At 41.6% G+C, this 13,549-nt stretch overlaps 1 protein-coding gene across 8 annotated transcripts in view; it reads right to left on the bottom strand.

Moving 5' to 3' along the window:
- Window positions 1–13,549, bottom strand: part of GRIA2 (glutamate ionotropic receptor AMPA type subunit 2) — a 114,582-nt gene that overhangs the window by 41,984 nt on the left and 59,049 nt on the right. For all 8 annotated transcript variants that reach the window (XR_008308853.1, XM_053257192.1, XM_053257186.1 and 5 more), the window contains exons 4-5: window positions 8,136–8,332; window positions 1,291–1,344 (exon numbers count right to left, since the gene is read on the bottom strand). Coding sequence is in view for 7 of the 8 variants with exons in the window: in XM_053257192.1 (XP_053113167.1) it covers window positions 1,291–1,344; window positions 8,136–8,332 (251 nt within the window). In the remaining variant the exon portion in view is untranslated. The remainder of the gene's footprint in view (window positions 1–1,290; window positions 1,345–8,135; window positions 8,333–13,549) is intronic.

The following is a 13,549-nucleotide window of genomic DNA, read 5'->3' as shown; positions in this document are numbered from 1 at the left end:
CCGCCGCACCGGTCGAATTCCGAACTGGTCTGGAGGCCTCTTACATGGCCCCGGACCGGTTCCGTGCACACTCCTATTCTTCACGGTCCCATTCATAATCTCCCTGCCCCCACTGGGAGCTTTTAGTAAATTAACAGGGACTTCTGGTTTTAAGCACACTTCTTATTGATGCAATTAGCTACACACCTAATTTGATCCTAAGTAAATATATCATTTGACCTTCACACTGGGGTTCTTTCTCTTTACACCAGAAATGACTATAGTACAAACATCATTGCAGTTCCTTGATTATCTTCCTTAGCATCCACCTCTACCAGGTAGGGTGAATGACGGTTATGCCCATTTTCCCTTCCAGAATATAGTCGCCTTAAATGGCACAGAGGGGAAATGCTTGACTAACAAGCAGAAGGTTGCCAGTTTGAATCCCTGCTGGTATGTTTCCCAGACTATGGGAAACACCTATATCGGGCAGCAGCGATAGAGGAAGATGCTGAAAGGCATCATCTCATACTGAAGAGGCAACGATAAACCCCTCCTGTATTCTACCAAAAGAAAACCACAGGGTTCTGTGGGCACCAGGAGTTGAAATCGACTTGACAGCACACTTTACCTTTAGACAGTGTGTGCACATACAAATCTGTTTGCATGTACAGTTACTCACACATTGTGTTCAACACATGTCCAACAATACATTTCCTATCTGTAGCCTGTAGGCCAGTGAACAATGGAAAATATTGGATCCAATCTGATAGGATACAATGAGTTAGAATTGGAATTGGATTCTGCAACTCTTGCAAATATTGGATAAAATACAGTTTTTATTTTTAAACTTTAAAGTTTAAAATAGTATTTCATCCAAATGATGAGGTGGTGGTAGGATGATTTATCAGCAGGTAGGTGCAGGTGTGCATGCCAATTGTCCTCCAAATGATTGTGAAGTTGGCAGACATACTTTATCTTTTGAACTGGCCCAAAGTGAATGGACCAGAGGAATTATGTAAGATATAGAAGTGGACTGGGGAGTGGGCAAAATAGAAAGCATTGGTGTTTTAGCAGGAAGGAAACAATGATGCATTATCCAGGGACTTCTCCCCACCACTCCTGGAACAGGTCCTTAAAATGCAGAAAGCCAATCTCTTAGTCATATAGTATCAACTATTGGCCAGCAGGACATGCAGTGACTCGGCTCTGGAATACTCCATGCTACGGATGCTGCAGATGCAAGGACAGCCGCAACAATATTAAGAACAAATTGTTGCACAAGCAGCACTACTGCTATTATTAACTTACCAAATTTGCAATGATATAGTGGTATCCTTTTACATGTTTACCAATTGTAATAACCTGCAAGAGAAAAAAATAACTCATTTGATTGGAAGAAAGACACATACCATATGCTATCTTAAAATATATATATCAGCCAGTAACTAGACTACTTTTAGATATTACAATCAGTGGCTGAATATAGGCACCAGTGTAACAGGGGAAACACTGATGCCTCTGAAAAGTTCAACCAACTTAGCTCCAATATTGGTTCAGCAATCGGGGGGAAGGCACAAATTTAAACAACCTCCCTTTCCCCAGGAAGCCTTTGGTGCCACCTGAAAATATGTCCCTGAGGGTTGTACGGCCTTCAAGGACAACTTTTCAGGTGACACAAAAGGGAAGGAGAGGTCACTGGAACCAGGGCACACCCACCATTGGACAAGGGGAGATAAATGTCCCTAACCCCAGGTCACCCCTTCACCATCTTCCCACACCCAGCCAGCATACAAAGTGCTCACTGGCTGGGAGTGTGAGGTGAAGCCTCTCACCCACTTCCAGTGGTAAGTGCTTTGTTCGTTTGCTGGGTGTTTTTAATCTCCCCTGCTTGAAGTGAGGGAAAGAAAGAAAATACCTAGCTGGCGAACAAAGTGCTCACTGTTGGGAGAGATGATCATGGCCCATCAGTCCCTTCCAGCCAGGAGGCTGGTTCTTTCAAATCAGTTCTAGTTAGTGTCAGTGAGCAAGAGCATGCACAGGCAGCTTTATACATACAATCAGATCCTTGAGAAAGATTGTAAGGTGGAAAAATATATAGCTTCCCTTTCCTAGGAGCAGCTACCAGTGTAAGCCTGAAAATCCATACAGGTCTTCTTCTCCTATTGCTCCATAGGAAATAATGATACTTGTGCAACTTCAGCCCTCTGGGTTGTGGCCAATATGGCAAAATATGTCAAAATTATTATCTAGTCCCGGGTGGATAATAATCCAAAGCAAGCGCCATGGCTTGAGTACTGTATTCATATGCTATATAATTTTCTACTGGCACAACACAAAGGCGAGACTTCCTACTTCTCTCATTTACATATTTTATGTGCCCTGTATTTAAGAAGCACCTTTGCACTCATTCAAGTTAAACATCTATGCTTAAAAGGAGAGCACATGACCAGCATTTCCTAGAAAAGATGAGACTATCATGGAAACCATACAACCTGTTCTGTTAATCATTTGATTGACTTGGATTTCTTTTCTGATTAATCCTATTGATGTCAACAGAGCAATGGCTGCACTCCAAGTACTTCAGTTTAACTGGATAGTGAGGATCAGGCTGTATGTCTTTTAATTTATCAATCATCAAACACAAGCAAAGACCTCTGCGTTGCACTGTGGGTCTGAGCACTGTAATCTCTTCTGATGATCTGAAGTACCTATTAGCTCTCTGTATAGATCTTCATCAGTTGAAGTACCAAAAGCAATGGTCTCTAGCTTTGAGAAATAGCAAGGTACGCACAATAGAACACACAACAGAAGCAAGGTACATACAATAAGATTTTCAATCTTCAAATTTATTTCCCACATGAACGCAACAGTTTTTCAGTCTGATCACCTCTATCTGTGTGTATCTATCTGCCCATTTGTCTGTAACAGCATTCTTGAAGGACAGAAGGACAAAATATAGAGCCCCTGGTGGTGCAGTGGTAAAACTGCCGCCCTGTAACCAGAAGGTTACAAGTTCAATCCTGACCAGGGGCTCAAGGTTGACTCAGCCTTCCATCCTTCCGAGGTCGGTAAAATGAGTACCCAGAATGTTGGGGGGCAATATGCTAAATCATTGTAAACCGCTTAGAGAGCTTCCAGCTATAGAGCGGTATATAAATGTAAGTGCTATTGCTATTGCTAAATATTGATATTGTCTTCATTTTGTTGAAGACCCTTTGTAGATGTTAAAAATCTCAAGATTTAATTTCCTTCTTCTGAGGCATTAGGAATGGGGAAATAAGCTGTGAACTTTGGCTGGAACATGATCCAGTCAAGGTTAAACACTTTAAAGTCATATTGGCCAGTATGGTCCTGACTAACATTGCACACATGCAGTGGCTACATTCCTGCTTCATCAGAGTGGGCTCTCATGTTTGAGGATGGATATTTGCCTGTCTTCCCTTTCTCTGGAAGTGCTCTGTACAACCCACAAATATGTCTCTGAGGGCTGTGTGACCCTCAGAGACATATTTGGGGCTTCCACTGAACATCTCTGGGACAAAAGGAGATTTTAGTGAAAATTACGCCCTACACAGAAACACGATCACTGCAAATGTGCTTCTTTGGGCTACACATGCATATTATTCAGGATGTAAGCCACTGATTTCAACTATAGGAGACTTAAACAGGCACTAAAGCACTTCCTGCTGAAATAAATAGGATTTAAAAGTGCTTAGTTATGGATGGATTGTGTTCATTATTTTTGTGGAGGCCCATCAGGTGTGCTTTTAAGTTGAAAAACTAAGTAACAGCCTATCTGGAAATGGGAAATATTTTGTCTCCTACAAAAAGTCTAATTTCTCAACTATTAACAACTGTTTTCATCCATTAGGAAAACAACCTACAATATTTAAAGAAGTCATTATTTATTATCATTATACTGCAATCTCCATATAAATATCAGTAGTGATGTGAAACTCATCCTAAAGAAAAACACAGGCATGTTTGCAATTACCAACAGAGGGTGTGACAAGCCCCACCCTTTCCATTTCTACCACTTGCTGCTAGGAGCATGCTCAGTATCATGGTATGGCTGCACTTTGAAAATTCAAGGATTTCTAGGCCTGGTCCACAAAGATAACCGGACTGGAAGGTCTTCATGAAGTTTTCCTTTTTACAGCTCTGATTTGTCTCCTTACAAGCACCTGATATGATCAGTCTTTATTCCAGATATACTTTTATGAATAGTTAAATGCTGAGGTGTTTTGATTAAAGCAGGGGTTTCTAAACTATGCACCTACAGACCCCTCACATTCTCCAGTATTACCCGTGGATGCCCAACCTATTTATAATTTCATAACTAAAATTCAAGCAATATAAAAGACATATTGTATATGGTTATAAATGTTGTTTTGGGGGAGCTACATTTAATTTTATATTTAATTTTCTATGGACTACCTGGATCTATCAGGTTAAGAACTGATAGATTAGAGTCATTATGGTCCTTTGAAGGGACCATTATAACTCTATATTTTTTGCATATATTGCAGCAAAAAAGAGAGAGAGAAAACCCTGACGGTAAGTTATTGATTGCTTAAAATTGTAGGAACCTTTGGAGTGTAATCAGGACGTCTTCCCTGCAAATTCAATAGAGAACTGTGAGGCTATTTTGCTCAAGCACACTTTCACTTTTAATGTATACTCCAGTTCCTGTTCTGAATAATTCAGGATTGCATTATTGTCTATTGATAATCAAAGGTGATTCACAACCCCAGGTAATAACAAATTTCAATCTGCCTGCTGCATATGCATTAGAACATACATATGTATTACCCCTGCTAACTTGGCAAAGAGGCACCTTTTAACGTGGTGATTCTCTTTATTTAGCAGGTGGAGAGTAAGTGGCCCTATCCACCCCCAGCACAGTACTTCAAGTGACTGTTGCTGGTGTCTATCTTATGTTTCTTTTTAGATTGTGAGCCCTTTGAGGACAGGGATCCATCTTATTTATTTATTATTTCTCTGTGTAAACCGCCCTGAGCCATTTTTGGAAGGGCGGTATAGAAATCAAATAAATAAATATAAATAAATAAAATAAAAGGTAAAGTGTGCCATCAAGTCAATTTCTACTCCTGGCGCCCACAGAGCCCTATGGTTTTCTTTTGGTAGTATACAGGAGGAGTTTACCATTGCCCCCTCCCGTGCAGTTTGAGATGCTTTCAGCATCTTCCTATATCACTGCTGCCTGATATAGGTGTTTCCCATAGTCTGGGAAACATACCAGCAGGGATTCAAACTGGCAACCTTCTGCTTGTTAGTCAAGCATTTCCCCACTGTGCCAATTAAGGTGACTGAGATTTCTGTGTTTCCTAGTTATGTGCTATATTTATTATTAGATTGGGGAAAGTACAGGGTTGGGCATTAGTCCCTCTAAGTGACCCCAGAAGCAACATTCTACATGGCAGATAGAAAAGGACTAGCTAGATCAATGAATTCCCTCCTTACTATTAGCTCATTATTTCACTCCCTCACTATTAACAGTCCTGTATATTGGTGCCAATGCTCACCAGGCCTCTAGTATACAATACATATATACACACTGCAAAATAATTAGCAGCAATCAAGTCTACCTCAGGTTCTACTCTCTGTCATGGATGGCCGCATTCTTTGGATACAAAACAAACCACCCCTGTCCTCAATTGCCCAGATTTGGATACAGAACATATCACCCCAGATTCAGAAAGAAAAAAAAATCAGAGATTCGGACCTCCATTTTGTGGACAAAGTGGCTTGAGTGGTAGTGCCCAATGGGTGGAAGCTAACACCCATATTTCAAAGAAATTAGGCAAAGGGGTGATTTTTAAAGAATTTTTGAAGTTTACTTGAAGTAGTTTCCACCCATTGGGTACTACCACCCACCTCACTCTTTTGCCCCCGGGACCCCTTTCTTTTGTCCTGAATTGATTCAGATTCTGAAAATTTGGGTACAAATTGAATCTGGGGTGATGGGGGGCAGATTCAGACCCAAACCGAATCGGGGGTGATTCAATTTAGGTACAAATTGAAACAAAAAAAATTGATTCATGCACATCCCGCATTCCTCACACATGCTCAGAGACACTATCCTTTATATTATTTGGTAGGCCATACTATATATTAGACTAGTAGTGTCTTGGCAATAGTGAAAGAGGTACTGAGTTGATCTGGCACAAATTAAACACCGCTTCCATACCCTCTGTCATTTCATCTCTAATTCTAATTACTTAATAGGGATGTGTGAAACATTTTGGGTACAAAACATTTTGTACTCAAAACGGGCTGTTTGGGGTGTTTTGTAGACAAAACAAAATGCCCATTTTCCAAATCCAAGTTTTGAACACAAAACAAAACGCCCCTGTTTCAGCTACAAAATGTTTTGTTGTTTTGAACCTCCATTTTGTGGCAATATCTGAGTCAGTCTCCATTTTCTGTTTGACATCTCTTTGAATTTCCCGCCCTTCCAGCCTGACAATCAGTGACCTAAAGCATGGGCTGACCTGCTGACGATTCTCTCCTTGTTCTCCATTGGCTCTTTTGCCTCTTGCCACTCTTTACTGGCCTCACATTGGCCAGGGGAAGGGTCGAAGAAGGGGCAAGGGTGGGGGGAGTTCGAGGAGGGGTTTTCAATTCATTCAACAAGTTAGTTACTCATCCACCATTCTGCCTTTCTGTCTCATTGAAGAGAGAGAGAGAGAACTAGTTTGCATTGCATGGCATGCCTCATGTTGCCATGATGATGCCATGCCATTGCTTATGCCTGCCTGCCTTGTTGCCAGCCTGAGCCCAGCCTGCTATGGCTACTGCATGCCAGCCTGGGAATGGATTTATCTGCTGTATTGCTTTTTTGTTCCAGAAGATTTTTTTCACCCCCTTGAGAGATGCCATGCCATTGCCTATGCCTGCCTTGTTACCAGCCTGAGCCCAGCCTGTAGATTCTCTGGTAGCATATGAGATTTTCAATGACAAACCATGAATCCATTCTCATATGCTACCAGAGAATCTACACTCAAAACATCTCAGAAACAACAGAACCCAGTACCCCATGGGTTAGCAACCCATGGGGGTGGTTGACACCCTATGTGCTCTACACTACCACTCACTCTGGGCCACCCCAGTGCCCTCCAAGTGCATTTATGGGGCTGCTGAAACCTCCATCATTCCCTATGGGGAAGAACCTTAAAGAAGCATAAACTCCATTAAATCTTTAAAAATCAGCCCTCTGCCCAATTCATTTGAAATCATTCTGGCAGCTTCCTTGTCCCCACTGGGCACTACCACCCACCCAACTCTGCTCTGGGCCACCCCTTTTCCCCTCCGATGTGAAGCTATACTTTTGCTGAAACCTCCATTCTTCCCTATGGGAAAAATCTTAAATGTCAAAAATTCACCAAAAATCAGCCCTTTGCCCAATTCATCTGAAATATGGGTGGTAGTTTCCACCCATTGGGCACTACCACCCCCACCCACTAGTTTCGCACCGGGGCCATTTTTTAAAACCCCAAACATTTCAGATTTGAATTTTGCAATTTCGATCAAAGAACAAAATGGGGGTGTTTCGGATCCGGGCCAAAACAAAACAGGAAACAAAACAAAATGCACAACCCTATTACTTAATGTTAAATTAAAGGCACACTGCACATGCTCTGAGATACTCTTTGAGTTTCTTGAACTTCTAAAAGAAAATCTGGCTTAAAAGTGCCTATACACCATGCCCTCTTCTCCAGAAGCTGTTATCTTTCATCATCCTCATCACAATTTTTGTTATACATCAAAGCAACATACACAAAGTTTTAAAAAAGCATAGCCTTATCTGATGGCTCACAAGATATGGACGAGAAAAAATGTGACGGTGGTAATGGTAGAACCAGCCTGCGCTCTCCCTCTCTTAGCAACACCTGTGCTACATCATGGTTTTCTTGCTGTGAAACAGGGAAGCATGAGGTGGTAAGGGGCAATGAAAATTCTACCTTGCTAATTATGGAAAATTAGTAGGAACGATCAGGGGAACTCCAAGCATGTGCAGAGTGTTATTTAAGGAGAAACCATACATAAATCCTGCTGATAAATCAGCATTACATTACTACTTTTCACATACATTTGCTTTGCTAGACACTGGAAAATAGAGAGCAGCAAACCTGATCTACAATGTCGTTGACTTTGTCCCGTTCACAGTCGAGAATTACCCGCCTTTCCTTTTTTGCCTCCAGATCTTGAAACAGTGAACGATATGTTTCATCTTTTCTATCATTGTTAATATTCCCAACATTTATAGCAGTCACTTGCCATTTCCTTTCAGCTGCAGTATCCAGCACAGCTTGTAACATTGATAAACCTGGCCAAGCAAAAACAGAAAATACAGACTCAAACCTCAGTGCATGACTTCAAAGTTAATTTATTCCTAGGATAACTCAGCAACATATTAGCAAACTGTGTAAAACAAAATGCATAACAAGAGGAACCAATAAAGATATGGCAATGAATGTTTGATTCTCTAAATTTTATGTGCAATGAAAACATGTACAAGCTCCTATAGCATTTATTTTCATTATAGGTTGTTTTAGGAAGACATTTTTTCCAGCCAGGAAAGGGAAGAGGGCACAATTTTTCAAAAGGAAAATCAATGACCAAATGCTATTGGACTGTTTGTATCCTCTGTGCTTGAGACAGAATAAATTTAAATTCTCTCTCCCCCTCACCACCCCACCTCGTATTCATACTGCAGGACAGCAGCATACACATTTATTTTTGTTCACTACAGTAATCTCCATAGTATATTAAGTATTACAGTACCAATTTTGTTTTTTCTGTAATTCTGTAATCCTCAGTAGACTTAATACTTGACACCTTATGCACTATTGCTCCTACCATCATCTGATTCAGACATTCAGAGATACAGCCATCTGTGTAACTGTACCATCTCAGAATGCAACAGCAATTTCCCACATGTATTATACAATTTCATCAGTGCTCATACTTTTCTGAATATTCTTGGCAAGTTGAACCTTGCCAGAGTGGTAGATTGCTTGTATGATCATATCTTGAAACAGCAATGGGGAGCTTCTCAAACAGAGGTCACGGGAGCTGGATGCAATAACCCTAAGCTGCTAGGAAAACAGACATTCCCTGGCTTTGAAGTACTCATCAAACTGCATCCGTATGAAGTCCAAGCATGCCCCAGATTCCCTTGTGACAGCACAGGGATTCCTAGCAACCCGCTCACTATTTCAGCAGTCAATGCTGATTCCAATGTCCATGTAAAAGGTAAAGAGTGCTGTCAAGTTGGTATCGACCACAGAGCCCTGTGATGATGATGATGATGATTTATTCGATTTCTATACCGCCTTTCCAAAAATGGCTCAGGGTGGGTTAGACAAAGAAATAACAAACAAATAAGATGGATCCTGTCCCCAAAGGGCTCACATTCTAAAGCGATTGTCTTTAGTAGAATACAGGAGGGGTTTACCATTGCCATCTCCTGCGTTGCATGAGATGATGCCTTTCAGCACCTTCCCAAATCACTGCTGCCTGATATAGGAGTTTCCCATAGTCTGGGAAATATACAAGTGGGGATTTGAACCAGCAACCTCTGGCTTGCTAGTCAAGTCATTTCCCCACTGCGCCATTAGTGCTACACTAATGTGTAGTTAATCTCAAAGTTAATCCAAGATGCACTTAGGAGAGTTGCCCATCACTCATTTTGTCATATTATATGGCTGACACACCCCTAAGAACTCACGTGCTATCACAGTCTATGTTAAGATCAGACTGGGAACAATAATAGTACATCATGAATGCAGGTAACATTTGTAGTTCCTTGGCTTAGAATATAAACCACAATGACTTGTAGTGCTCATCTTGAATACAAAGATGAGAATAATCATCTTTAAACATAATGCAAAGATTAGAACAACAGTCTTTGAGTTCTTTTCCAGATTGCACTTTAAACTAGGCAACAGAATATATATTTTTCCACTCCCACTCCTCCATCTACCCAATCACTCATTTTTGGTTGCTAAGGCAGCTACAGCAAAAAAGGAGGGAGGTCTCTTTCTCTCCGCTCTCTGGAATTTGTAATATTGTTGTGGCAAGTAACATGTGCCAGGAAACCTGGGACATGTAATTTCCCCAAGACATCTCCCTCCCTGCCGCCACCACTGAAAAGAAGGAGGAAGGTGGGGCAGACCAGAGAACCACGGATGCCACAGCAGCAACTGCCACTGTGACATCAGCCACCATATAAGGGAGATTGTGGACTTGCCAGTGAATGGGCAGGCTGATACCCAACAAGGGTATCAACTTGGGGAAAGCTCCTGAGTTGAGACTAGCAATTATGAGTCAATTTAGAACTCATGAGGTGGTGGGGGAGATCTTTCTGAATGCTTTCCACTTCTGCTCATAACTGCTAATCCAGGAGCGGCTGGTGAGGGCAGCGCCGGGGGGGGGGCGAGAGGCACTTTTAAGGAGGTAATAAGCAGGTGCTGACCATCATGGAAGCAGCACCTGCTAACTGCAGCGCTCTGTCCGCAATCCCATTGGGGAGATTATGCTCCGCTCGGCACCCAGCGGGGTCACGGCGTAACCCTAGCCTCTGCAAATGCATAGAGCCTCTGCACATGCACAAAGACCAGGGCCCCACCAGCGGGATTAGCTCCAGCGCTAATCCCATTCCAAACTGAGCCTGGGGTGGAGTCTGTCCATCAGTATTATTGTTCCCACGATTTAGTAACAGGTCCCCATAATTATTTATGGGAAATGTATGCCATTTTGTCATTTTATCTGTCTCAGGGACCAGTTTGATAGGCCCTTGTTGGGTATTGTGAAGTGTGTTAAAGACAACGTTGCTCTGAGACAGGGCCTCAGCCTGCTTAATAGGTGTTACTGAAGGGTGGAGTTAACAATTGTTGCTAGACTGCAGGTGGCTCTGCTGCTAGATTCAGGCAGGTGACTTCTTCAAGATCCTGCCTCAGATTTCAGTTATCCTACATGCTTTCCCAAGTTTTATTATTAGTAAGTGTTTGTTCAGTATCCTGCTATCTTGTGTAGGACAACACTATAGCTCTAAACACTGGCCTTTTCTGAGTGCTTGTTCAGTATATGGTGGAGAAAACTGAATAATTTGAATCAAGCTTTCTGATTTCTGGAATTTAACTCTGAGGAGATTTATATTGGATACTCAATTTTATAGCACTAAGGACTGATTCTAAGGCTATTAAGGACTGGTTCTCAGAATTCTCCTTTTCTTTTAAACATTTTTGCTCCATATCATAGTCTGCTGCTTATAACTACCAATTAAGTACTGGTGGCTTTCATTACCCGCGGTCCCAACACCCATGATTTTGTGTATCTGCAGTTGGGCAATGGGGACCCTACCTCAATATTTGCACTTCGAAAAAGTTGTCAGAATTCACCTATCTGCGGTTCCTAGGTGGCCAGAAATTACTGGGAATTCTGCAGGATATTTTTTTCTTGGGGGGGGGGGATGACAGATAAGCAAATCTTGCCTATGTTCCCAAGGGACGTGTAATCCCATCCCTAGTTACCCTAATACATATGGACACAAGAAGAAAAAAAAAGAAAGGCTATGAATTAAAACTCTACAGAAAATATACCAGAGATATCTGGCAGTCTAGCCTCTGTTTTAGATGGCAAAATAATATAATCTATTAAGAAGCTAGCAAATTATTTCACCTGTTAAACACTAACAGAAATGTCAAAAGGGCCACTGTCATTAAACAAGTAATTAATTCTGAAATGTGGAGAGGGCCCTCTATGATTTTTTAAAAATATATAACTTATGTACATTTCTGCTGCTACATATATCCAAGTTGACATAGGAACATAGGAAGAACATAGGAAGCTGCCATATACTGAGTCAGACCATTGGTCTATCTAGCTCAGTATTGTCTTCACAGACTGGCAGCGGCTTCACTGCATAACCCAAAGAGATGAGTTGAATAAAGCAGAGAACAGATATCACGAGTCTTAATATATTAAATCTTCAGATACTAATTTGAAACAAGGGAAAACACTCCAGAACTTCAAGTGCCCCTAATAAGACTTCCTGGTGAGTACAATAATCTTGTGAAGGGAATGACTGAATTGAGGCAATTACGTGAAATGTCAGAGTGATGTTTTATTTTTGAAACAGAAAAAAAAAAATCAGTGAATTGATTTTAGGCTGGCACTCTAAAACTGCACTCCCATCAAAGACTCTGACTGCTGACTTCAGCAGATACAGACAAAAGAAGATTAAAGTTATAGGAAGCCAACTATAGAAAGTTATGCGTATGTTAATATGTTAATACATAAAAATAAATAAATTAGAAAAAATCTGAGAAATGGTACAGAAGCCTGAGAATATGGGGGGCATCTAGCCAGGAGCAAGAGCCTGTGAGCTAGGAGGCAGTTAATCCAATGGATTCCACACAGACCCAAGAGCAGCAGCCCAGAGTAGGGTTTCAGCATTGCAAGATGAAGGATCTGTGAATCAGCCGGGTGTGGCAGCAGCTTGAAGTGTTTACCAAGGTGAGGTGGGGTCAGTGGGAAGACGTGAAAGAAGAGCCTGGGGCAGAAGAAGAGAAAGGGGAGCAGACAATGCAAGGTGTGGAAAGACTGCTGACCATTCGAAAGCTAGAGAAAGAGTCAGAGTGGGCCTGAGCTGTGCTGGCTGAGAGGCATGGGACCAGGGACACCATGACTCTTTTGGGAGCCTAGGTTGCCATAAGAACAGCCCTGCTGGATCAGGCCCAAGGCCTATCTAGTCCAGCATCCTGTTTCACATAGTGGCCTACCAGATGCCACTGGGAAGCCCACCAGCAAGAACCAGGGCATGCCTTATCTCCTGCTGTTGCTTCCCTGCAACTGTTATTTAGAGGCATTTTGCCTCTTAGGCTGGAGATGGCGTATAGCCCTTAGACTAGCAGTCACTGACAAGCTTATCTTCCATGCATTTATCTAAGCCTTTCTTTAAGCCATTCAGGAGGGCGTACAGCAGAGGAATACAAACTGCATATGCCTTCCTTGTAACCAGACCCTGCACAAAGAGTGCCAATGTGGAGAATCCCTCATTTGTATGTCTTGTTACTGAGAATAAAGAGTAAGCAGCAGACAAGTATGGGCCTTGGATTCAAGGAGGTCCCCTTGGGGGTAATTCTACCTTATTTGTTGTAAACCGCCCAGAGATGTGAGTTTTGGGCGGTATAGAAATATCTTAAATAAATAAATAAAATAAAATTTGTGCTGATTTCCATGATGAGACAATCAACACAAATAATGTAGAATTATCCCCAGGATGACCTCATGACTGAATTTAACTTTCATTTTATTTTTACGTTTTTATGGTTGTGAAGATGTTTCTAAACATCGAGAGAGTGGCCACAAGCCACATAGACTTAAGTGCACTTAAACATTTTTGAACAGAAGCAACACATTCCAAAATCTTTTTTTAAAAAAATAACTTTAAAAACATATTTTGAGTACAACATACTTTGAAACACCTTTATACATGCACATTCTCTATTATATCTCCTTACAATCTCTGCCTTCCCAC

This window comes from Hemicordylus capensis, chromosome 5, assembly GCF_027244095.1.
Source record: "Hemicordylus capensis ecotype Gifberg chromosome 5, rHemCap1.1.pri, whole genome shotgun sequence".
Lineage (NCBI taxonomy): Eukaryota > Metazoa > Chordata > Lepidosauria > Squamata > Cordylidae > Hemicordylus > Hemicordylus capensis.
This window is presented reverse-complemented; position numbering and strand designations above follow the sequence as displayed.